Below are 26535 nucleotides of genomic sequence, written 5' to 3' on the forward strand. Positions count from 1 at the left end.
CGTGCCTCCCTGCACCTGAGGAAGACAACAGAGAGCCGAGCGAGGTGCTCCTCTAGATTCTCCACTGGGGTTGAAGATTGAGCACCCAAGAAGGTTGAAAAATCGTCCATAAATATGCGAAGATGATCTGTGAGCAAAGGACAAAAGATGAGATATTTTGTGCGATTGAACGAAGGTGGAGCATTTTTCAGCCCAAACGACATTCTACTGTAAATAAAAATACCCCATGGAGTCACAAAAGCCGTTTTGAGTTGATTACCTGGATGGATGCCCAACCGATTATAGCCACTGAGGCCATCCATAAAACTGTAAAGTACGTGCTCTGCCACATCTTCGAGCACACGCTAAGTGAAGGGTGTGGGGAAACCATCTGGGATAGTTACCTTGTTTAGAGCGCGGTAGTCGACGCACGCGGATTTTATTGGAGTGCTTCTTAGGCGCTATGACCATGGGTGATAGCCACTCAGAGTGCTCCACTGGTACAATAATTCCAGCTTCTTGCATTTTTTCGAGCTCTGTCTTGACAGCTTCCGCATACTTCGGGTTGAGCTTGTAAGCTCGGCCTCTGACAAGCTTAGCTCCGTCAACCAAAGGGATAGTATGGACACCCAATTTTGGTGGGATTTCCTCCAATTCTTTGTGAGACCAAGCAAAAACATCTTCAAAGGAGTGCATAAAAGAGACAACCTGATCGAGTGGCGCGGGATGATCCCATAACCAAGCGGCTAAGAGGATGTGTTGAGGGTCGTCAAGGTCACCTAGGTTGACTTCTTTGACCGCGTCAGGAGGTGTAGCTGGTGAGGGTGCAACAGAAGATGAAGATGGAGCCGCCTCTTGGAGCTTTGGGACATCATGGGCTGGTGTCTGATTGATGTGTTGAGGGTCGTCAAGGTTGCCCAGGTTGACTTCTTTGACCGGGTCAGGAGGTGTCGCTGGTGAGGGTGCATCAGAAGATGAAGATTGAGCCGCCTCTTGAATGTGCTGAGGGTCGTTAAGGTCGCCCAGGTTGACTTCTCTGATCGGGTGAGGAGGTGTAGCTGGTGAGGGTGCATCAGAAGATGAAGATTGAGCCGCCTCTTGGAGCTTTGAGACATCATGGGTTGGTAACCATCCTGTTGGAAGCTCCTTGAAGGGTAAGTCCTTAGACATAGCAGGGTGTTTTTGCGTGGGAGGGGAGTCGGACAGAGAGGAGGCTAAGGGGAGAGGTGAGATGTCGGTGAACTCATGCAAATGAGATTTCTTCCCCGTTCTATGATGTGTTATAGGTTCACCGAGGCCGATGGCTTCCATGAAGGGAGCAATAGAAGTATGGTTCTCAGTGACTGTCACACTTGCTTCTGGATGATGTGGGTCACTGGTCCTAGCTGGAGGAGCAGGGGAAGAGGATGCATCCTCAGGCAAGGGTTGAATAAAGACCACATAGCATGGCAACGATGTGTCATGTCCAGACTTTTCACAGAAGTGGCAATAAACCCGAAGGGGGCATTCATGGGGAGGGTGCGTGGAGAGCGGCATGAGCTACACCAAACCATAGCCTCAGTCTCCTGCTGAGACCTAAGCTCTTCTAGCTCGCGCTTGATCTGTTCCAAAGCCTCGTGATGTGGAGGCTTCTTCTCTCTAAGAGAGAAGGACCTCTCCTCTTGAAGAGATCGCTGTAACTTTAGGGCTTCTAGTTCCTTGTGTAAAGAAGTCAAGGGGTCAGATGGACTTTCCAAAAGTACAGAGGCAGTCTCTACGTGAGGAGAGTCGGTAAACAACTTCCTTGCCCCCTCTATCCTAGTAGCAACAACAACAAACTCCTCCAGATTGGCTTCAAGTCGGAGACTCTCTCTGAGTTTTTGCTGAGAAGTCTTAGGAAGAGCCTTCTCTACCCATTTCTTGACCATAAATTCACCTGGTTGCCGAGGAAGCTTGGCGACTAGAGACTTTGTTCTGGTCATGAGTTCTACAAAAGTCTCTTTGGGCTGGAGCATCAGGTTGGCCAACTCATCCAACACCTCTCTTGGAAGTCCCCTGGTCTGAAAGCTTCACATAACTGTGGTCTTAATGTGGCACAAGTCGTAAAGTGGTTTTTTGCAAACTGAATGTACCATTTATCTACTAAGCCATCCAAGATGGATGGGAAGAGTACTAAGTAGGCGTCTTCTGGCCACGATCCTTGCAGAGGGGAAAAAATCTCCGGGCATGGTCGTTGGCATCCTCTGTAGAGAGAGCTTTGAAAGTCGGAAACTTGATATTCACCTTAGCTAGAATGCTTGTGAGTTCCTCCATGGATGTCTGTGCATGAGCCTATTGCTCAAGAGCTTGTTGTAACACAGTGGCTGAGAACTTCACTGGGGAGGGTGACTAGGGAGGTGTAGAATTGGAGGTGGCCGCTAAGGAAGGTAGGGGTAATGGGGCTGGTGGACTTCTACTTGGCACGAAGGGTTGACGCTTTTTGTGGTAGTGCTTTAGAGGACTTAGTAGTGGGCTTTGTCGCTCTTTTGATTGCCTTGTATGTGTCATGCAGTAACCAAAAGCCCACCCAAGTTTTGGGCACGAAGACCTTTAGCTCACTGAACAGTGGTCCAGACTCCACTAGACCAGGGCGAGTGAATAGACCACTTGGCTAGACCTGGACATGAGAGGACTAGACCAACTAGGACCAGGACGAGAGACTAGACAAGCAGGTCGAGAACCTAGCAACTTGAGGGAAAATTGGAGGAGACGAAGCTGAAGGAGGCCCAGACAAGACCAATCGAAACCAACAGACTAGTATAGGAAGGCTCGAACCAGGTAGTTCCTGGACTTCACTTTCGACAAAGTGAGACTACAGCCGAGGTCTCACCGGGCGTGCCAAAAATGAGAGCACCTGTATAGGGGATAATGTGTCATGCTCTCTATAGTGGGTGCTCCTCAGTGCAATGCGCGTGAAATCTCACTCCTACAGAATGAATACACAAAAGACAATAAATAACAGAGGAAACAACACGACGACTCAACAATAGAACCTGAACAGCATGGGACTTGACTAACTCAAAGAAACCAGTACAGACTAAGGCATGGCAGCACACTTAGCTCCAGCCTGAAACTCACGGGTACAATGGGGTGCTGAGGCTCAAATGTGCAGGGATGGTGCAAACGTGCTGTGCATGAACTCAAGATGCTAGACTCAAGACGAATGACCATACAAAGTAGATGATGATCCACATAACTCCAAACAGCTACGGATATATACAACCATAAAGAGCCACCAACGGCTCACAAATATTCAATCCAACCAAGTCTATCTCCAAACTGTGGTCGTGGTGATCTAGCGTGCGTCGGCTAGACTACCACCTGTATGCCTGCCACGTGTCACTGCCCAGTTGAAAGTCCGTCCAGTGTGAACTCCAACCCAACTGTAACTAACTATCTGTCCTGTGCCTGTGACACTCTAGCCCTGCTACAACAAGTCACATCAAACGCATTCGCGGATTGCTGCTCTCGTGGGTTTCTTTGTTGGTAGATGGACGTGTTATTCGCAAAGGACAAGCTTTACCATGGCTACATGCTATACGTACAACTTGCATGTCTTGAATGTGTTTAGATAGTTGAAAGCCTGGCAGAGGTCTCAAAGTAGTCCAAGCTACCTACTTTGTTTTTCTTTGATCTGATTTGATCAATCAATCATTATGAGAGAGAGAGAGAGAGAGAGAGAGAGAGAGAGAGAGAGAGAGACGCTTTTAATGAAAACCTAGCCTCCACGAGTCATTAGTTTTTAAATCAAGGGTAGCAGCTTCCAAGGGCATTATACCCGAAGCTCGATTAGTTTACAAGTTTTTAGGAAGTGTATGCGAACTAGAATTTGCTCCTAGAATTAACAACCTAGGATGATTAGGAAATACTAATCTCTCATAGGCTCGATACCAATTGTTATAGATTATGGTGAATTATAAAATGCAGAATTGACAATTAGTACAGTTCTAAATTCATAGAATAGATGGAACTAGAGGAACTAGAGAAGTGTGTACAAGGTAGCTTCATAATATAGGAGTGAAGTTGGCATCTTTGGCTAGTACAAAAAGTGTACTATATTCCATGTAGATCTAAAGAATCAACTCCTACAAAATGAGAGGTTGACCGTATGAGGCTCTCTTTGGCATGATGTACAACTCGTCTTGCTCCTATACACCTCATGAAGAGGATATCACTATCACATGACTAACACAAAATGCTCTGAGAGAGAAATGAAATGTAATATTAACGTCTTCAAAAGCCAAAATGACCTATGAGACCAAAAGGTTACATGTGGTGAATCTAATACCAGGTCTGGGTACGTAAAGTACAAAGAACTTAAAAGAAAATAGTGGGTAGGGGTGGGGTGAAAGCTGATACAAAGGGAATACAAAGGGTGAGCTGATACAATGGAGCTCTCTGACAGTAGAGGCATCATATACATATACATCAGTATCCAAAAGGCTATAGAGGTTCAATGTCCTCCAAGGTAGGCACTCTGTCGCGCCGGCTCCTATGTCGCGCCAGTATGGTATGGATCCTCTGTCGCAATCTGCGTCGATGTCGAGAGGACCCCCTCATCCATGGGCGACGGGACCGCCCCAACTCTATCAGCCAATCAAACAGTATGCCTCTCGTGCCTTTAGTGCTGCTATGCTGTGGGGGTTGCTCGAACTCCTCTGTCTGTGACTGAAAGAAATCTGTAGTAACCTTCCGCTGTCGCTGGATCTCTCTCATTGTGACCCTCTTCAAGAGGTCCTCTCTATGTTTGCAAATCTCCAGTAAGCATAATCCGAGGCATCTTTGATCCTGGGATCTCACGACTCTAGAAAGTGATCCAGAACCCTCTCTGAATAGACAGTTAAAGCGGCCTCGTATCTCATAGTATACTAGGCAATAGAAAGACATGTGTAATGTAGCTCTGTCTCGGGCTCTATCTGGCACACCTGACAAATCCTAGACTCAGCGGGTACTCCTTTAAATCTTCCTGTCTCGATCTCTAGCTGATGTGAGGATGTGCGTATCTGACCAAAAGCACATCGTATCCCGTGGGATAGACGAGTATCCATGTATCCTGCAGGGTCTGATGAGAGGAGAAGAAGAAGAAGAAGAAGAGAGAGAGAGAGAGAGAGAGAGAGAGAGAGAGAGAGAGAGAGAGAGAGAGAGATTCCATATTTAACAAGCACAAGTTTTCATTGTTGAATGTTCATATGTCATAGTAGATACAAGCTCTATCATTTCTTTAGGTGTCTTACACTTCTTAAGGAAGATACTCAGAAGAAAAGAGAATGGGCTGCAAACGAGGTGGAGAGAGGGAGATTGGAGGGGGGCTAGGAGATAAGGATTGGGGGGGGCACCTTGGGGAGGAGGGGGAGGGAGGGGCATACAATAGGAGAAAAAAGAGTGAGAGCAAGCTTGGGGAATTGTGTAGAGTGCGAGGTAGGGTAGGGACGAACAGGGAGAATGGTGACCACTCCAAGTGGTCACAAAAGTTGACTTACATAAGTATACATAGTAAAGGGATAGGAAACAAACTTTGTAGAAATGTAGAGGTATGAATAAATATCAATCTGGCAGAATTTCTCATATGTTATGCTCTTGTCCTAAGGATAATGTATTTTGTTCTTCAAAATGGATAAGACCAAGACCAAGGTTGTTTTTGGACTCCATTGTGAGCGTGATCATAGTCCTTGTAAGACTGGATAGTCATTTCATCATCAATTAAAACATTTTTTGGCTAAATTGTTAACCATTTGTGCTATATTGTGTACATTTAAATACATTAGGGATAATTTTAATAATTTGTCCAATAAAAAGTATACATACAAATAAATGAGATCTATTTAATGACTCATACATATACAATAGACCATTAAAATAAAAGTCATAAAATGTATACAAGAGGTTTATCTTTGGAGCGTTGGAACGCACGTGATATGATATAGGCCATAATAGTGACCGCCCCTAGGGGATAATGAGGAGGAGGGTTGGGAAAGAGACGGACGATTAGTGCTTCTCGGGGAAGGTGGCTAGTGCGGAAGGGAGAGGAATGGAGGAGGTCGAAGTTAGTGCAACCTAGAGGTGGAGGGAGGGGAAGAAAAACTCGCTCAAACTCGTTTGTGAAGACCTTGCTTCATAACTCACATGCTAGGTTACTTCATGAACAGCCTCCTCATGAAAGAGGGTGAGGCAAAGTCCATAGCTACGGTTTGGAAATTTTGCAAAAACTAAGCATTCAACTCACATTTACAATTCATAACGTTTGATTTTGTGGTTATTTGAACCTTTGCTCACATATCTCGGTTTGTAGTGTAAACTTTTCGGTTAAAAATCTCGATTAAAATTTCCTTGGACCTTAATTGTCAAGGTCAAATTTTAAGTATTGCAATTATAAATCTTGATAAACAACTAGATTTTCCCATAAATCCTGGTCCTCGAATTAGTAAGCCCTCAAAAATTAAGGCCAAGAAAATGGTTTTTTTTTTTTGAATTCGACTTAAAATCCCCTCAAAGTGCTTAATGAGTTTGAGAGTGCCTGAAGGCTCATGGTATGTGTTTTTCTCACCAACCTTCTCGGGTGATTTCATGCTTAGTGAGCTAAATCCAAACAGCCGTCTGCCATTGGATATACATCAGCTGGAGGCCAACTGTGGAGGAGAGCCATGCTGGTACCATCTCATAGTAAATTGTATTGATTAGTTCACTTTCTAATGTTACTTCACTTGTTGCTCTCACATTGGCCCACTTTGAACACAATATTTGGCCATAGCATCGTTCCTTACACACTTGCTAAGAGAGGGCTCACTGTTGTTGACTCACCTTAATATGTTGTTTAGGCTTGAAAGCATAGTTTGGGATATGTAACAAATTGACCATTTTTGTAGGTATGTTTCTTGAAACTTCGGTCGAATAGAATATCATTCATTCTAAGCATGTGAGGCTCTGATGTTATGTCAATGCTTTGTCCTGCATCACCAATTAACTTTACGACAATTCCCCAAATCTTTTATCTTATCTTTGATCATTCTTGTTGTAGCCTTGCATTTTTGGGCCATGGGCAAAACATCTTTCAAAACTTTATTGCAATTACAAGAACAGTTCAATCAAGTTTTCAATTCGTTTCATTTCAGAGTGAGCCAACATGGAGCAAAGAGCAAAGCCATGTGCTTGGAGCATATTCATGTCATCATTTTTGGGGAGTTATTGCTTGGTTACAATAACGAGTCCAGATTTACCCACCTTTCCCATCCACCATCGGCAGAGAATCCTACTATTCTTAGTAGGGCATAACTAGAACATAGGGTGTCAGGTAGTTTTCAACTCTAGTGCCTCAGATTAAGTGGTAATTTTTTCATTTCCCTTACACCTCGTCTCTGCTATTCCCCGGGGATGTCAGATGAAAAAAAGCAGCTCAGTTTTTAAGTTTGCTACTATTTTGGGACCCGGTTGTTTTTCCCGAGGTAATGTGGCTAATTATTGACAAAGGTTTGTGGACAGCAGTAAGAGCTCAAAAAGTTGGGAAAGATAATGGGAGGCTATCATCATTCCCCTTCAGGTGTAAGAATAATATTGTCAAGTTGGCCTATCACATGCAGAAAGTGTATTATAGTATGGGTGATATCTTTATTATTAAGTTTGAAATGTACTAAGGACTCCTGAATTGAGGGAGCCCCTCGGCTTAGTCCCCGTGCCCCCAATGTAACCCATGTAACACCACGGTCTTGGATTCTTTTATCCTACCATAAGAGGGGGAGAAAAAAACAAGATGTGGTGAGGTTTTCCAACTGAATGAAATCATGTGCTTCTGCTTTTTGGCAAAAGTTTGGGTGTTTGCAAGGAAAGTTGGCCCAACTTTCTCATTATGTATAGGTAGTTCTTTTCAAGGTGTAAATGCAATCCCTCCAAATGCTGAGTTTAGTAAGAGCCGGGTCTCACAAGGATTAACTTTAAATTTGAGGCATGTAAATTAATACAAAGTCCCACATATTTGAGGCGGATATTAGTAGCATTTACTTTCCTTGCTCATGACAAGGAACACTTTAAAAACTCTTAAGAGTTTCTAAAAATTGTAAAGAACATTTCCCCGCAAAGAGGATCAATCAATGAATTTAAGCTTACACAGCACTTCTATGGCATCAGTAGCACTGCTAAAATTATGGCTAAAAGGGAGGGAAACCTGCGTGGCTCCTTTCTTTGGAGTGTTTTGTTTATCCCTCTAAACAGATTAATGCAAAGGGGGACCTGGCTCTAATCAAGGTGCTGTTAGAGATCTATACTGCAATTTTAAATCAGGAATGAGGGTCCACATCAAGGGAGTCAATTTTCCACATTTCAAACATCCTAAGAAGATCCTTTGAGGACTGACTCGAAGGGGTTTCCATTCAGTGTTCATGAAAATCTCATCTCAGGCAAATTTAAAGCTTGTCCTTATTTTCAATTGGCTAAAAAAAGAATATATCATCGGTGAGTATTCTTTCCATTCCTGCATTCTGGCTCTCACAAAGTTGCCAAGATGAATGTGCAACGGTTCTCTCCAGCTTCCACATTGAGTTCCTTGTCTGCTTGTTATCACTTAGAAAATGTCTCTTGATCATTTCTTTTAGGCCTCTGAGTCTGCTTGCTAATTGGAAAGTGCAACCTACAGACCAGTGGTCTGGGTGCCCTTTTTGCACGGTCAAATCCTCGAACACAAACATGTCCTGGAATCAACAATTTGAATGACTGTCTTAAATTCTTGTTGAAAGCATCAAAAGTATTACAATAGAAGAACTCAAGCATCATCACCAGTAAGTTTTTCCACTTACCCCGCAAGAAACAGGTTTTGATCTCATCTAATGTCAAACCTGTGCATCATCAAGAAGTCATCATACAATTCAAACTTGATAAATTTATGCAGTCTTTTTAGGAAGAGAGATTCACCTCTGAATATATTTGTAACAGATGTGCCAAAGTACACAAAGCACCTTTCTAAACTCCATATGTATGACCGTGGCACTTGGAGAGGTTCAAGACTGCTGGCATGATCCGCAAATACCTGCAAAACCATTGAAAAAAATGGATGTCAAATTTTCAAAGCCAAGTGGATGTTGAATTTTCAAAGCTTGGCCACATACAGGGATTACAGCTTGTGTGTGTCATTTAGACATTCAAGTGCCCACTCCAAAATTCTTGAGGCTATGGGTCTAAAGGCTAGCCGAAGTTGTGTCACCAAAATGCCACAGTATCAAGTTTAATGTCGCCAAAAAAGAATGTCTAGCCACGTAAATAAAATGCTCAATATTCAAAACGCTGCTCCATATCTCCTCATTTAGCAAGCCAAACCTACCAAATTTGGGGGTCCTCCATATACGATTGTAGTGCCATTCCGACCACGTATGACAAATGTGCAAATGCGGTACCAGCTTTTCTGTTTTTTCATGGATGCAACGCTGATCATGATGTACACAAGGATGATATGTAAGAGCTGACTATTTGCAATGAAAGTTGTATTCAGGTGTTTTGCACATAACTTAATACTGAACTCATTGTAAGCTTTAAAAAAGAGCGATGCAAGCAAGTGGGAAATTTCATACCTCGTTCACCTGAAAATAAGTCCCATTCAATGGAAACTTGCCTCTCATTGCTGTTCTACAAGGAATCTGTTTGTATGCAGCACAAGTTAGTTTATCGGGTTTACAAAACAAAGTTACAAAGCCACAAGAAAATGAGAGCTTATGTACTAGGTTTGTTAGTCCTCATCCTGTACAGAAATTTTACTAACATCTCACCAATAGAGTGCCTTTAACCATCTCGTTTGGGTTGGAAAAAGAGAAGTTGCAAGAGTCATTGTCATCAAGTCCTTGTAATGAGCTGAGAGCTTCACCTGCAAAGGGGGCAGGATTTTTTAATCTTGTGTATTCCATTGAAGATCAATTTCACTTAACAAGGTAACAAAATTAATACACATTACAAGCCTTTCTCAGATTCTTAAAAATGTTCACCTTATTACAATTAAAATCTTTGACCTCAAAATTATGGATCACTTGGTATTCTCTAGTTTCTCAACTTCACAATGTTTGAGAAGTTTTCACAGCTGACTCATTTTAACCAGAACAACAAAAGGACCTATTCTCAACTTTAGAAGAGGTCGTAGTAGCAGATTCCCAACTTTAGCAAAAGCTACAATGAACTGGACACTGAGGGCTCCAGAGATATCGCTTGCCACATACTGCTCTCCCTCATCATTGCCTCCTCCCTTTGCCCTCTGCTCTGCCTCACTACACTGCGCCATTGCCCTTTGACCTCCCGTCCTCGCAGCTTGCTGCCTGTACCCGCTTGTGAATCGTGCCTTGGTCTGTGTTGACCCCCTTGTTCACCACTGCCCTTGATCTCTTCCGCCATCCTTGTGTGCACACAGAACCATACACACTTGCTCGAGCACACATTCACTCACGCATACTTGCTCAAGCATGCGCGCGCACACTTTTTTCTTTTGTAAATCATGATTTAATTTACAAGTGGGAAACCTCAAAATGAGGAAAAACCACAGTACAAAAGTACAATAAGCGGAGCGTTGTGATGCTCCGAAGGCTAGAAACAGTCAAAGACACATCATAAGCATAATGCAGGGCTTGTCCGAGCCAAAACTTGAAGTAAGGGAAATGGTCAATTTGTAATGCCTGAAACATCCAAGAGTTGAGCTGGTGCCATATGGGCCACATAACCCAATATCTGACCCAACTGAAGAAGATCTCAAATTGAGACTATTGCGGTTGAAGAACTCCAAAAATCCAAAACCGTCTATGAAAGATTCCAGATGGAAACGAAGGTGCAGAGCAGAGGACACCGGAGCAGCGGCAATCCCAAAGAAAATGCGTAACAGACTCGTCAGTAGCAAGACACCGGACAACGAGCAAAAGCAACGCGTCGTGCGTGCAACAAAGTACCAACTGGTAGAGCACCCCCCATGCATCTCCACAAGAAAATGTGTTCCTTGAGTGGCAAGTGATTCTTCCAAATATGAGAGAATGTTTTTTGCCATCATAATTGAGATCTGGAGAGTGACCACAATTGATTTTCATGAACCACAATCCATGCATCAGAATGCAACAAGGCATAAATAGACCCAACAGATATGCAATCCATCCTAATATGGCCGAGAAGCCAATCAAAAAGCTGAGAATCCCCAAGCAGTGGAGGCATCAGAGAAACATTTGGAAGTAGCTGCCAAATTTGTTGCCACAAAGGTCGATAATGAGCTCCCAACTCATAAAAAATAGCAGCAACCGAAAAAGAAAGAACCTATCCCGCATCATCCACCACTTAATCAACCTCGCAAATCCCTTTTTGCGAAAGAAAGTAAGCTTGTCGAGGAGAGCGCTGACCAAAGTAAGAGAAAATGCTTTTCTCCAATGAATGCTCTCCAACCGAAGTAAGTTCCCTGGAGGAGATTGACGACCATGCAGGATAAGTGCAAGGTAACAGCCTTCCAATCCGCAACAAGAGACGAAGTGAAGGGGCATCCCGGAATATGGCCGTCCAACTGCCCAACCAGGAGATTTCCCTCTTCCTAAATCTTGCAGACTTGCATGTAACTCTGCCTCAGTGAATGCAACCTCCAAATCTTCTGCTTGCTGTACAGAGATAATCGGAGCCACATGTGACAAAAAAATATTGTGTGCCTGCTAGCTTCTTGGGTAAGAGGGGGCAGTGCTTCAAAGATCTTCCCATAGTGCGCAACCGAAGTCTCTGCTAGTTGCTGGGAGGAAGATGTCCATTCACCAGAGGAAAGCTCAACTCTTTTAATGTCCTGAGATCGACGAGAATGATGCAAGTGCTTGAAAAACTGCTTGGAAGCACATCCTTTATCAACAAAACCATGCTGCCGTGCACGCGTCTGCCATTTGGCCAATTTCCGCTCATCATTACTCCGTATAGTAGTACGGGCTGAAATCAATGCATTAAGTTTAGTTTCTAAAAGCCCGGAGGAATTAACCATATGCATCAATCTTTGACAGGTGTCCCTTGCCTGCTGTACATCTCCCCGCAGTTGAGACATATATTACTTACGATAATCACTAATAACACTCTAGATTCGCATAACAAAGCGGAACCATGCAGCATCCATATCTATGTATATAAGGGAGGTCAAAGGGGGGATTATGTCCACAATCATTGCGCGAAAGATATGCAAAACTCGTTTCTTGGGCAGAGAAGCAACATCCGTATATGGGCCAAAGTGTAAAGCCAAACATATAGGAGCATGATCCGAAAGGCATAAAGTGTAATTGACCCTCATATCGCACACAAAAGTGTCACACTGATGTTTGTTGAAAAGATACCAGCGATCAAGGCAAGCTCGATAAGAGGATCGAATATTATGTTGAAAGGTAAACCCTAGATCCCTATCATGCAAGAGTGGCCACAGATCCAATGCATTACAGGAACGCATCATGAGATTTCATGCCTGACTTTCCATACGCAACATGTGTGACTGGCCAATAGTGTTGTCTGCGGGGCAGATGGCGCATTATTAAAATCTCCACAAAGAAAGGCATCAGAACGCCAAATGTACATGGAGATGTCTCTCCATAATCTTGCACGATCGTTAGAGGCTATAAAAGCAAAAACCCCTCCTAATTCAAAGACCTCCCCATTAACAGTACATTGAACCACCATCCATCTTCCATTTGGGTCATTATAAGCAATAGTGGGCTGTAATTCATGCCGCACAAGTAAACACTCTCAAGTAATTGGTATTGCCTACATAGGCAATCCAGTATCTTGTTGCAAAATAAGAAGTCTGACTAGAAACATGATGCTGATTATGCTCTTGAAGAACCATATTCGCTTTACATATATGTACATAGTACCTCCACTTGTCATGATTGCATAACCCACGCACATTATATGAAATGCATCTCAATGAACCATGCATCCTATGAGATATATACAGAGGACAACAACGCAAGAGAATCAGGTGGAAGTGCCCATGAGCACATCTACATCTACTGTAGAAGCAACCATAGGTGAATCACAAGCAGGGGTAGCAGAGAAAGTCTGAAGAGCGCCCGATAAAGAAGCTGATTCTCATGTAACCGCTTCCTTATAAGTGTCACAAACTGGTGACGTGGCTGACCTCCGGACACATTCACAAACTGTTGACATGGCTGTCCCCCGAATATTGCGTCGATAGGCTGACGTGGCAGGCTGTATGGACAGTAGTGTACGGAAATCCCTGATTTTGCGCTGACAACTGACAAGGCAGTACTGTACGAAAATCCCGGAATTCCGTAATTTTGTGCTGGTTGCTTTTGCCAGTTTTTGAGGATTAGTTGCTTTTAAACGTTTGCTTTTGAGTTTGACTGATTTTGGGGCTCTGCTTTTGGCATCCCTTGTAAGAATAAAAGAGCCCTAAGGACCTCACTCTTCAAGGGCGTCTGGATGCAGAGCCTGAGAGCAGAGGACCCTGCGGGAACTGAAGGAAAGAATGAAGATTTGGGCAAAAGAAATTTCAGACAACTTTGTCAGAATGGAGTACAAACGTCAAGTACATATTGGCATAAGAGTGAATAGATTGATTAAGTACTCCAGGGACACGAGATTGGCGAGACACCTGAAGAATTACCCGATTAATAAGATTTACTCGAGATGGCATGTAGCCATTGCTTCTCCTCTCAAGTCAGGAGGAAAGCCGAAAGGACAGACGAGTGCAGAACAACATAACTTGTACTCGCAGAAAGAGATGGACAAGAAGATGAACCAAAGAACATAAATTTGAGAGTTACAGAGCAGCAACCGAGTGCGGAAGAAAAGAACAGATGAAAGCAGAACTGGTACCATTTTGCGTGGGGCCCGAACCGAATCAGATGAACGAAAAGTACAAAACTTTGCCGCCCTTGGGGCAAAGTGAAAGATCAGGAAGCCCTTATTTTTCTTTGATGGAGGAGCCAAGGCCAACTTCTTGAATTGGCGGCTCGATTTGGAATTATGCCCGACAGGCTGAGGCCACAGGCGGAGGCAGTTCTAGCGGCACCCAGACGGGATGTTGCCATTACACCGATCACTAGCAAACTTCGTTTGCAATGTAAGGGGTGTTTAGGGCACGAGTACTTCTACGTAATGTCCTTGGGAGGTTGTGAAGTCCTCCTAGGAATCCCTTGGTACCACAAGAACAACGCCGTGGTTGACTATCGGGGTACAAAAGCAACTTTTGACAAATGCAGGGCAAGGGAGAATTGTACTTGATGAAATTCAGTTTCTTTACTCAATTTTTTTTCGAGAGAACTGAATGATGATTGAAGGTCGAATATATTTGACCTCGAAAAGACACGACAAGATTTTTTCTGCAATAGAGGCTGACTGTTTCTTTGAAGGCGTATAAAGCGAGTTACCTCTTTTACGTCGTGAAGATCCCATGATTGGTTCATGGTAGTACACCACCGAACCGGCCACCTTACAGTGTTAGTCGAGGCCAAGATAAAGAAACAATGAACCAGAGCAGATTTCCACATTACAAGGATCGATGATATACTTGACAAACTTCAGAATTCTACTTGCCGAATTGATAGGAAGAAGTAATTATCATCAGATCTGTATTGTTCCTAGAGACGTCTACAAGACAGCTCTCAGGACGGCTTTTTGGATTTTCAGAGAATATCGATCATTTGTGGTTTTTTAAGACACTGAGGAAGCATAAATTGCTTATAAATATGAAAAAGATCGATTTTTTTTTATTGGAGATACACTTTTTGAGACACATCGTCTCAGCAGCAAGCAGGAGTACAGAAGGACCTGGCCAAGATTGAGACTATACTTGATTGGCCCAATTTGAAGAATGTTCATGAAGTTAGAAGCTTCTTGGACTTATGGCGGTTCATTAGAAAATTTGCAGAGGTTGCTTACCCTTTGCACATTCTGACACAGGAAGAATGTTCATGAAGTTAGAAGCTTCTTGGACTTATGGCGGTTCATTAGAAAATTTGCAGAGGTTGCTTACCCTTTGCACATTCTGACACAGAACGGAGTCCCTTTCTCGTGGGGACTTACAAAGGTGACTGCCTTTCAGCTTTTGAAAGAGAATTTGACCAGTTTTGACTTTGCCGGATTTGCAAAAGTCATTCGAAGCATATTGTGATGCTTGTGGTTGTAGTCTGGGTGCGGTCTTAATGCAAGAAGGCCACGTCATTGCCTATGAGAGCCGATTGTTTTCAAGGAACAATTGACAACACAGATCTATGAGAAAGAGCTTTTTGCGGTTATCCATGCTATTACTCAGTGGCGATTTTACGATCTTCACTGATCATTAGAGTCTACGCTACTTCTTGTCACAGAAGCAACTTTCGGAAAAGCAAATGCGGTGGGCTAACATCTTGTCACAGTTTCACTTCCAGATTGTTCATGTACAGGGACAAAAGAACTTGGTGGCAGATGCTTTGTCCCGAAAGCTGTTAGTCTTGGCTATTTCTGCGATTCACCATAGAAGCTTCGAGGACATGGTCGATCAGTACGCCACATATCCAAATTTTTCTGATGTATTCAGTCGAATACAGAATCGAGAGGTAGTAGCAGGATATTCCATACGGGATGGCTACTTGATGAAGAAAACGATGTTGTGCATTACACAACCGTTGAGGGAAAAGGTTCTAACCGAATGCCATTGTCCACCGTTTACGAGTCACCGCAGCATTGACACCACCTTGAAAGGTGTGCAGCGTTACTTATTTTGGCCGAGACTCAAGAAGGAGGTGGACGATTTTGCACGCAGTTGCTTGGTATGCTAGAATGTCAAGTTTGACAGGCATAAAGCACAGGAATTGTTAAACCTTGACCCATTCCCACCCGCCCCTGGGAAAGTATTGCTATGGATTTCATTTTTGATCTTCCGAACACAGAGTGGGCATGATGGCATTTGAACTGTCATCGATAGATTTAGCAAGCAAGCTCACTTCGTTCCAATGAAGAAAACAGTCAAGCCGGATCATTTAGCGAGACTGTTCATTTCACAGATTTTTCAGATTACATGGCATGCATGAGACAATAGTCTCTAACAAAGATCCCCGATTCACGAGTTTGTTTTGGAAGGCTATTTGGGAGAACATTGGCACACGGTTGCAGCTCTCATCATCTTTCCAACCGCAGACAGATGAGCAATCTGAGATTGCAAATTTAATTGTACTGGATTTGTTGAACTCTTCTTCTTTGGATCAGAAGACTAGATGGAAAAAGTATTTGCCCTTGGTGGAGTTTGCCTACAACAACAAACGGGAAAGACGCCATTTGAAGTGTTCGAGGGTGCTAAGAACCTTCTGCAATTTCTAAGCACCTAAGACAAGATTCTTTTGAAGACGATTTTTGAAACAAAGTCTAGAAGGCATAGAAGGCCATCTAGCCATTTAAAGGAGGAGAGGTCGTCCTCTTTTGACAATGACCAGATCACCAAGAAAACCAAGGAGTTCAAGGAAGGGAGTCAGGCCTGGACACCCATTGAGCCCTTGAGTTGAACAACAGTTTGACGTCGCCTTCTCTGGAGCGTGGCTCTCAGAAAATTCCAAGGAGCGAAAGGCGGCATCTTACTTGAAAAGAATGATGAATATGCAAGAGATGTCATCATGCCTTGGCATCACTTGAAAATGACTGAGAAAGATACATTGGATGACTACTGCCAGAGATTTTGGGATACTTGTCGAAGATTCTTTTGAAAGACCAGATTGTGCGGTTTTGCTATGATTTGCTAAAGAGATGCAAGACTATGCTTTAAGCCAGAAGTCTGACTCCAGGGGACATGCCTAAGCAACGATTTGGAATGCATGCCGGCTCATCGATTATTCGACAGACAGGATAGTATCAAAAAGGCAAGAGTCTTCTAGTGAAGAGAATGAATCAAGAGAACCAGATGATAGCTCATCACAGGATTCTGGCGATTCAGAGGGTTCTGACGAACTAAGGAAATCAGATGCAAGTTCATCAAAGGATTCCAAAGAAAGAGGAATCAGATGATAGTGCATCTTAAGATTTCAATGATTGACTCTGACGTGCCAATGGACAGGGAAGCGAAAGACACTACCCGCAGGTCCCAGGGCACAAGGAAAGAAAGGAAAAAGAGAATCAACTGGTAGATCAGAGCATTCCCCAGACCCAGGATAAGATTTTTGAAGCTGACCAATACACGCGGGACATGGACACGGCTTTTGTCAAGGTCCGGAAGGCTTTAGAGAAATCTCAAGAAAGACATGAGAAGGCAGCAGATGGACATTGTCGTGATTTGAAATTAAAGGAGAACGATTGGGTGCTCTTACGTTTTGAGAAGGCACACCTAAGAAAACGAAAAGGAAAGGAGCGGCTTTTTTTCCAAAGCTTAGCATGAGATACTATGGACCTTTCCAGATAAAAGAAAAGATAAATGATGTCTCCTTTAGACTGAAGCTGCCCGATGCTTGGAAGATTCACAATGCTTTTCATGTGAGTCTCTTGATGCCTCTTAAAGGCAATGTGCCCAATGATGGGGAGCCAAATGCGCAACCCGAAGTGGAGGAAAGCGAGGAGATACTCGTTCCAAAACAGATACTGGCACATACAGATAGAAAGATTAAAGGTAAAGTGATTAGGCAGTTGTTGGTTAAATTCAAGAACTATCTTGCATTGGATGCGAAGTGGATGGAGGAGGAGGACCTAGTAGATACTCCTCAGATTGTGGAACTTTACCTTGAAGCATTCGGTTTAGCATAGTCTACTCCAATAGAATCCGATTTCAGCATGGGTGAATCTAGTGCAGCAGGCTTCACAAGAGGGGAGTTGCTCCGCTCCTTTGTCAACGGATTACCCCGATTTTGATATAGAGTCACTGATGTCCCTTTGGGTTTCAGGGATACTGCTAGGCTGACAGTATTCTGCTGAATGCCTTTATGAACTGGAATTCCTAAAAAATGATACTGATTGATTTGTACTTGACTTGTTTGAGTGCAAACCTGAAAGACGAAATGACTGCAGCATTTTGGTCTGATAATCTTTATAGACATGATTGCAATATGGATTAGTTAATCGGGCATCTGTGAGGTCCCGACTGGATATGTTCCCGATTAATCATGGTCTAAGATTTGGAATGAATTTGAATGTGATTCGTCATGTGATGACCTGTGATGTCCGGTGATGTGACTGTCGATTGGTACATGTGCTAGATGTGTTGTACCTAGTGCGTCGTTACTAACAGTCAGTGTCTACTAAGACAGTTTATGGCCTCTGTCTGTTTTTGCAAGCGTAATCGAGGGCGATTACAATTCTTTCAAGAGGGGGGTATGTCACAAATTGGTGATGTGGCTGACCTACGCACACACTCACAAAGTGCTGACATGGCTGTTCCCCCGAATATTGCGTTGACACGCTGAAGTGGCAGGCTGTATGGACAACAGTGTACGGAAATGCCTGATTTTGCTTTGACAGCTGACGTGGCAGTACTGTACGAAAATCCCTGATTTTGCGCTGGCTACTGACGTGAGTACTGTACGGAAATCCGTAATTTTGCCTGGCTGCTTTTTGCTAGTTTTTGAGGATCAGTTGCTTTTGGAACTTTTGCTTTTGAGTTCGATTGATTTTGGGGCTTTGCTTTTGGCATCCCTTGTAAGAATAAAAGAGCCCTAAGGACCTCGCTCTTCAGGGGCGTCTGGACGCAGAGCTTGAGAGCGAAGGACCCTGCGGGAGTTGTACTTTGCTCAAAGATTAATATAAAAAGAGATACCGAAAGGGGCACCAGTCTTTGGGGCCAATATCTCTGGGTACGGAACTACGCCGGGCCGTGTCGTCTTTTGTGAATTGTTTTAAAGTGAATCTTGCTGTGTTGCAGTAGAATCTAGACTTGGGGTGTCCAAGTTTGTTACAACCACCTTATCCCAGGCCTCCGCTAGAGACTTACTATTGTTATAAAGAAGCTTCGTTTGAGGTGTAGTCTTCAACGGGGGTACATAAGTTTGAGAGGAGGTTGGAACTCAAACCTTAATCGTCTTTTTGGGAACGATCCAAGCATCCCTCCCTGTGCTCTTTTCTTTGCCCTTTCCTATCTCTCTGTCTTTTTCCTTTTCTTTTTCCCTTTCTTTTGAAACCGCAGAAGGATTGGCAATAGGCATCAATCCTTGTTTCCCTTTCCCCTTTTCCACAAAGGAGGGCGTTGCCGAACTTGAAGCACCACTGTGTCTAAATTTCGGAGGGGACTTTGGGGGTGGAGAAGGTTGTGCAGGGGGTAACACCGAAGGAGGAAGCTGCAAATGGGGTTCCAAACATTCTAATTGCATGTGACCAAACTTACCACATCGAAAACAAGAGCTGGAAAATTTGTCCCATTTCAGCTTAAAAGGCCGTTTCCCTACCAACGGGTCACCTACATTTATCATTATGCCTGCTGGTGTAGGGACATGTGTATCCCACAAGATGCAAAATCTATAAGTATTCGCATCCATTCAGACGAAGCGAATTTCCTTCACTCTGAGCATTCCACGATAGATGAACCTTACCTCTTTCTAAGCAGAGAGCAAGGTAGAGACAAGCGGACATCCAGGAATATGCCCGTCCATCTTACCAAATACAACCTCCCAAATAGATGATTGCTAGTGACCAAATGAGGACGTGACAACATGTTGACTCAAGTGTGCAAACATAAGAGTCCAAGGCTGAGATTGTTGCGCAAGTGTAGGCAATAGCATAGCTTTCCTCGCAAGAACATGCCTACACAGGTCAAAGATATTTAGACCACCCAAGCACTTGGGTGTACAAAGCTTCTCCATCGCCATCAAACGCAGGTCTTTTTTGTGTGCATGGGTTCGCCACAAATGAGACAAAATGTCTGACATAAGAGAATCAAGACAATGGTGAGGCCAGTGCAACAATGGCGAAAAGAACCGAACATAAGCCATCAGGATACTCTAAACGATTTGTAGGCGAACATGCAGTGGCCAAGTGGATACCTTTTGTTACAGACCTGGGCACCCCAAGTTGAAATCTGGCACGGCACACGAGAGAATCACTTGAAATAATTCACAACTTTATCACACTTTAATACTTGGAATCGACACAGCCCGAATTAGTTCCGTGCCCAGAGGTATTGGCCCCAAAATATGGTGCCCCTTTCGGTACTTATTTTTATATTAACTCTTGAGCAAAGTACAACACCCATGCGACCTCTGCTCTCAATCTGCGTCCAGATGCTCTGCAGAGTAAGGCCCCAAGGGTTCTATTTATTCTTACAAGGGATGCCCCAAAAGTAGAGCCCCCAAAAGCATTCAGTTCAAAAGCAATAATCCCAGAAAGCATCTGCTTTCAAAAGCCGTCGTTGGAGCTCCAGAAAAGCACTAGCGTAATTTTTGAAAATCCGTACAACCTGTCATGTCAGCATGTAAGCGCTTTTTGCGGAAAATCCATACGGCAGTCTAGCTAGCTTGTCAGCACAGATGGCAAAAAATCCGTATTGCTGTCCAGTCAGCTTTATTCAAAAAAATTTGTGTCCCTAGGGCCCTGTCGGCATAAGTTGGAACAACTTATAACTCTCGGTCCTGACAGTTGGGCATGCCACACCATAATTTTGTGATATACCCCCCTCTTGAAAGAATTGTAATCGCCCTCGATTATGCCTGCAAAATCAGACATAAGCTGTAAACCAGTTCAGCAGACACTGACTCTAAGGACCAACGCACTAGACGACACAAATATAGCACTTGTACAAAGACGACAGTCACATCACATTCACATCACATTCAGATTACATCACATAGAATCCATTCCGATTTAGGAGCATGATTCTTGGCAAAACATATTTAGCGATTGCATCTAGATCCACACCGGACCTCACTAGTGTCGGATTAACTAATCGTGATTGCGATCACGTCCATAGATATTTGAAGACCAAAATGCTGCAGTCATTTTGTCAATCTTTCCATCTTTCAATTCGACACTCAAACACAATCACACGTGTGAGTAATCATTTGCGGGAATTCCACTTCATCAATCAGACACTAAGTCCATATTGAACAGAGTGTTTCAATCATTCAGCTCTAGTCATCTTTTCACTGTGTAGCCATCTCATCCCTTGGGAACTCTTGATGCGCTTACGATAATTTCATTCGATCATTCATCCATCAGTCATCCTCATCATTCAAAATTTCATGATTCTTATCTCAAATCGTGATCCGGTTCGGGGTGTGGAGTTGCTATTGCTCCCAATTGATTTCACTTGTTATCTGCACACAAATAGCAAGTTCTTCTAGGAAACATGAATATAATACATAAATCAAAGTCATCTTCAAAAAGTCCTATTTCAAAATTATTCATTCATAACAAAATACTGTCAACTCATTAGTATGTTTTTCAATTTTCTATTCAGTATCTGTTCTGGAGCGAGTATCTCCTCACCCAATTCTATTTTCAATTTGTCAGTTGTTCTCATTCTTGTGCCTTTTTGGGGCACCACGCAGATATGTCCTTGTTCCCCACATTCAAAACACTTTCCCGTTTTGAGATATTCGTTTTTCTGTTCCTCTGTCAGTCTGGGTCGTGTATCTTTCTGTCTTCTGTTTCTGTCATCACTTGTTGAAGTTTGATCTGATGGATAAGTCATGTTATCGGAATGCATATCAAAGCCTTGCTTAGCATGTCCCATCAACTACTGTATAGACTCAGATTTCTGTAACAAGCAGTAGTCATGTATCTCTTTGGACAGTCCACAACAAAATCGCTCGATTTGCTGCTTGAAATTGATCTTCTTAAAGGATGAAGCACGTAGAAAAACATTCCAAAATCTCTCGCAATAAGTATCCAAAGCATTTGCCTTAAACATCCGAAGATGATTCCAGGTGGTAATCATGTCTCGTCGTATTCTTGAGTGCCACGAAGAAATAAAAAGTCTCTTGAACTTTAGCCACTTTGTCGGTGCTTCTTTTCTTAACAAAAGAGTGGACCACCATGTCCGTGCATTTCCTTTCAAATAGGATGCTGCCCTTATTATCTTGGAGTGCTTTGTCCAGAAAAAAGTTATGTCAAACTATTGAATAAAACCGAGGGCATTATGCGCATCTCGAAACCCTGAGAAGGTATCAAATTTGACTGCTTGTTCACCTTCATTGAATTTTTTAGTCTTTTTATTCTTATCTTTGAGAAAGTCATACTAATTTTCTCTATAAAAATGCTTTCTCTTTGAATAAAGCATCTGGTCCTCGAAGTCCGAACTCTTAAAAGAGGAGACTAGATTGAAGAGAGCTTATGTAGCCTTGGGAGGTTTGGAGAAGATGTGTTCACAGGTTCAATTTCAGGAACCTCAAACAAAGTTGTGGCTTTTTGAGACTCTAGGGGCTTCAGCTATGCTCTATGGGGTTCAGATTTGGGGGCCCTCAGTGGACCACCAGAACAGATCTGGTAGCACTCGGAGATGATGGAGAGGCCTTAATTGTCTCTATGATCTATTGGATGGTTCGGGCTAAGGCCTCAGTGCCACATGAGATTATTCGAGCTGAGCTAGCTACCCCTCCTCTCGTAGTTGAGGCCCTTATTAGATCAGTTTCCTTCATGTATAATTTATCGAACTGTCACAAACTGCTCACGTGTCAAAGCTCTGAAGAAGGGAGCCAACTTGCAGATGTGGGCCGAGGGGCGTAAACCCTAAGTGAAGAGGCAGAGCAGCAGAAGATGAAGCAGGACCATCACACACACACACAAAAAGATACGCGCTGGTTTGCTAACGTGGCACACCTGTACGGACAATCTGAAAGACTGTTGACGTGGCAGAAGTGTACGGATTTCCGCTTTTTACGCTGACACTGCTAACGTGGCAGGACTGTACGGATTTCCGTGATTTACGTTGACAGCTTTTTGGCATTGCTTTTGGACCATAAGCTTTTGAGTTTTGAAGGCTTTTCTCTGTAATTGCTTTTTAGGCCAAGGGCCTTTAAATATGAGGCTAGGGCTCATTCTTTGGCATGCTTCCTGGAGAAGGTGCAGAGTCAGGAGTACCGACTTGTACTGTGTTGATGCAATATAAAGAAATACCGAAAGGGGCGCCAAGGTTTGGGGCCAATACTCTCTGGGGTGGAATTCCGCCACTCCGTGTTGTGTGTCGTCTCTCTCTTTCAGTTTAGTTGTTATTGAAGTGCTAAAAGTCTGTTCAGTTTGTTCTTTTCTATTGGCACGTGGTGCTCGTCTTGTGACAGTGGTATCAGAGCATCAGGCGTGTGCTTTTCTGAAAGCATACCGGTCCTACAAAAGAGCAAACAGAGCTATTGGAATTGTATTTGAGGTATCTTCGACTTCCGACCCCGGACTTATTAGCCACTCCCGCCCTTCTTCATCGCGCATCGAGCGCGCTAGGGAATAAGCCATAAAGAACCCAAGACTTGGAATTCATGGACTCAACAAAATTATTTGCAGTTTCTGCTCAACGAGCTTCACGACATTTTTTCGCGGCATCCTCAGCAGAATCTTCCGATGCTGCAAAGTTTTCAACAATTTTTGAGCTACATGTTACCCCCTCTGATGCCCCAGGTGGTACCTCCTCCTCCGGCACTAGAAAGTACAAGAGCTTCCAACCGGCAATCTTCTTAGCTGTTTGTTCCGATCGGGGAAGTCTTCAGGAATATGGTGCAGCCATCTAACCCTGATCCAGTGCAACCGCCTTTGCCACCGCCATTGCCCCCACCTCCACCACCACCGCCACCGCCACCAGGCTACAATGTTTGGAGCCCATATGGATACCCTTATTATCCATACCCGGGATATGCGCCTAACCAACCCAAAGATTTCAAAGATGGTGGCACGACAGTCAAATTTTTCACTTTTTCTGGGGTGAAAGATTGCAAGAAAGCATTGCAGTTCCTACAACAAGTCGACAACATCTATGCTTGCAGGAACTATACAGAAGAATTCAAGATTTCTTGAGCAGCGGGATTTCTTAAAGATAATGCTATGCAATGGTGGAGTTCAATCGCGACACAACCGCATGCTCCAAGGACCTGGCAAGCTTTCAAAACAATTTTTGCACGTAGTTACATGACTTCGATGTTTGAAGTCCGGATTTTGGCAGAGTGTGGCAACTTGAAAATGCTTGCCACCGAAACCATGGACGACTATAACCAAAGGTTTCTCGACGTGTATCTTTCGGTGTCCTTCTTTGAGTTCATTCCCTTGGAGGACCAGTGCGAGCGCTACACCATTGGACTACCATCACCATTGCAGGAATATTCTCTCCAAGCAAGTCTCTACCATGCAAGAGCTTATGGACCATGCCGCGGTCGGCTACAAGCTCATGAAAGGAAAGTTGGAGTTTACCACAGAAGAACCTCCGGCCACTAACCAAAACTCCCGGCAACAACGAACAAATTCTCGGGAATCCCGTGAAACCGAACCTCAACGGCCTCATCCGCCACAACGTCAACGAGATGCCTTGTTACAAGAAGGCCGATGCTTCGAATGTTTCCAAACAGGGCATACGTTCAATACATGTCTTGAGCGAGCCTCGACGTCCTCAGTGAAACCTTCTGCTCTTACGACAGACAGATCCCTGGGGCCACCTCTGGCCAAGAAGGCTAGACCTGCTATTGGACTAGTACCCTATATTTATGGTATACACCTCGAGAGTTTTAACGAATCATGCAGAGCTTATGGAAAAGTTAACGGCTTGAAAGCCCTTATTTTCTTTGACCCTGGAGCTATGGAGAACTTCATCCATCCAGAATTCTTGAAGCAAATGCACTTTGATTATGATGCAGAGGGTGGAGAAATTGAAGCTGAGCTAGCCACGGGGCAAACTCAGAAAGTGGTACCGCTCATTGGTGCACTTCCAGTGACTATACAAGATTATCATGGAAAAGCCGATTTCCACATTATGAAGTTGGGCAATTGCGACGTTCTCTTGGGCATGCCCCGGCACGACAATATTGATGCAACTCTCCAGGTCCGGAATCGAACCATCACCGTGATGCAGAAGGGCAAGCCCATTGTCCGAACAATGACCTCTCTAGTTGTTTTCTACTTAGATACTTTTGAACATTGTTTGAGAGAGTATTGTTTGAAATGGATGCTATCTGTTTTAAACGTGTCTTGGTGCCGATTTGAATTGTTTGACTCTGGTTTTAATATTGCTTTCAATAATTGGTGATTTTACTCCCGAGTGGAGAAGTGAGAAATACTATTTTGGTATTGTTTGAACCTCGGAACAACGCAGGCCGATGCCTGGGGAGCGTTCTGTTGTATGCTAGAAAACCTCCGAACGACGTAGGCCGATGCCTAAGGAGCGTTTGGTTGTATGCTTGAACCTCCACACGAGCAGAGTGCGGATTGGGGAGAGTTTGGTTGTATAGTCCTCTGAGCTCATGGCCCAGACCTTTTTAGATTATTTGCGGGGGAGTGACAAGGTAGTCGTTGAGTAGCTTCATACCGCAAACCGTTTGTCTCGGGGGAGTGCTCAGCGGCGCTGTTTGTTGTGTCTTGTAACATGCATATGTAGGCATTTGTGTTGCATTGATGTGTCAACTATTGAATATTCCTAATTGGATGAGATTGCCTGGGTATGTAATTTTAGTGCATCAAGACACCCGTGGAAGATCGGTACGGTCTGGGTGTGATGGCTAATTTTACTACGCCGAAATATCAAGAGTTCCAATTTGGACGAAAGGAGAAGCTAACTCCTTGATCAAAAGAGCCGAAAGGAGAAGCTAACTCCTTAACAAAAAGAGCAAATTGATTGTCCCTCGTAAATTTTTGAGCTAATTTGAGTTGTTTTGCAGATATGCTGTAATCGCAGACGATTACTCTCTTTCAAGAAGGTGAGACGTCACAAAGTGCTGACGTGTCAAAGCTCTGAAGAAGGGAGCCAACTTGCAGATATGGGCAGAGGGGCCTAAGCCCTAAGTGAAGAGGCAGAGCAGCAGAAGATGAAGCAAGACCATCACATACACACACACAAAAAAAGATACGCGCTGGTTTGCTGATGTGGCACACTTGTACGGACAGTACGAAAATTCCGCTGACTGCTGACGTGGCAGAACTGTACGGATTTCCGCTTTTTACGCTGGTAGTGCTGACGTGGCAGGACTATACGGTTTCCCATGATTTACACTGGCAGCTTTTTGGCATTGCTTTTGGATTAGAAGCTTTTGAGTTTTGAAGGCTTTTCACTGTAATTGCTTTTTAGGCCAAGGGCCTTTAAATATGAGGCTAGGGCTCATTCTTTGGCATGCTTCCTGGAGAAGGTGCAGAGTCTGGAGTACCGACTTGTATTGTGTTGATGCAATATAAAAAAATACCGAGAGGGGCGCCAAGGTTTGGGGCCAATACTCTCTGGGGTGGAATTCCGCCACTCCGTGTCGCTTGTCGTCTCTCTCTTTCAATTCAGTTGTTATTGAAGTGCTAAAAGTCTGTTCAGTCTGTTCTTTTATTTTGGCATGTGGTGCCTGTCTTGTGACAGGGACCTTCCCAGAGACAGATATACTCGGCTAGCCCTTGAGTCATCCTGACAGCTAGCGCTACAAGGGGACAAAGCATGTTGGTATGGGCAGATGACTTCATGGTTTCAGTCACATGGCTTCAGCATGGATAGACTGCCTCCATTCC

The 26535-nt window shown here is 43.8% G+C and overlaps 2 protein-coding genes across 6 annotated transcripts in view; one reads left to right on the forward strand and one right to left on the reverse strand.

The window, feature by feature from the left end:
* LOC147461895 (pentatricopeptide repeat-containing protein At3g12770-like) overlaps nt 1–26535 on the forward strand; it is a 141801-nt gene that overhangs the window by 56449 nt on the left and 58817 nt on the right. The window contains exons 3-4 of one of the 2 annotated variants that reach the window (XR_015187654.1): nt 6570–6644; nt 7107–7802. The exons of the other annotated variant lie outside the window; for it this stretch is intronic. The gene's annotated coding sequence lies outside the window, so the exon portion shown is untranslated. Of the gene's footprint in view, nt 1–6569; nt 6645–7106; nt 7803–26535 lie in introns of those variants that run through there. 2 annotated transcript variants of the gene reach the window in all.
* The window catches only part of LOC147461896 (transcriptional activator DEMETER-like), an 81182-nt gene continuing 62575 nt past the window's right edge, over nt 7929–26535 (reverse strand). Inside the window, exons 15-20 of one of the 4 annotated variants that reach the window (XR_015187651.1) lie at nt 9744–9838; nt 9549–9614; nt 9302–9404; nt 8896–9010; nt 8781–8819; nt 8578–8675 (exon numbers count right to left, since the gene is read on the reverse strand). Coding sequence is in view for 1 of the 4 variants with exons in the window: in XM_086509360.1 (XP_086365486.1) it covers nt 8545–8675; nt 8781–8819; nt 8896–9010; nt 9549–9614; nt 9744–9838 (446 nt within the window). In the remaining 3 variants the exon portion in view is untranslated. Of the gene's footprint in view, nt 8676–8780; nt 8820–8895; nt 9011–9301; nt 9405–9548; nt 9615–9743; nt 9839–26535 lie in introns of those variants that run through there. The other 3 variants (XM_086509360.1, XR_015187652.1, XR_015187653.1) reach the window with 3 other exon arrangements.

The sequence above is a fragment of the Adiantum capillus-veneris genome, chromosome 3 (genome assembly GCF_014529385.1).
Source record: "Adiantum capillus-veneris isolate H3 chromosome 3, ASM1452938v2, whole genome shotgun sequence".
NCBI classification, from domain to species: domain Eukaryota; kingdom Viridiplantae; phylum Streptophyta; class Polypodiopsida; order Polypodiales; family Pteridaceae; genus Adiantum; species Adiantum capillus-veneris.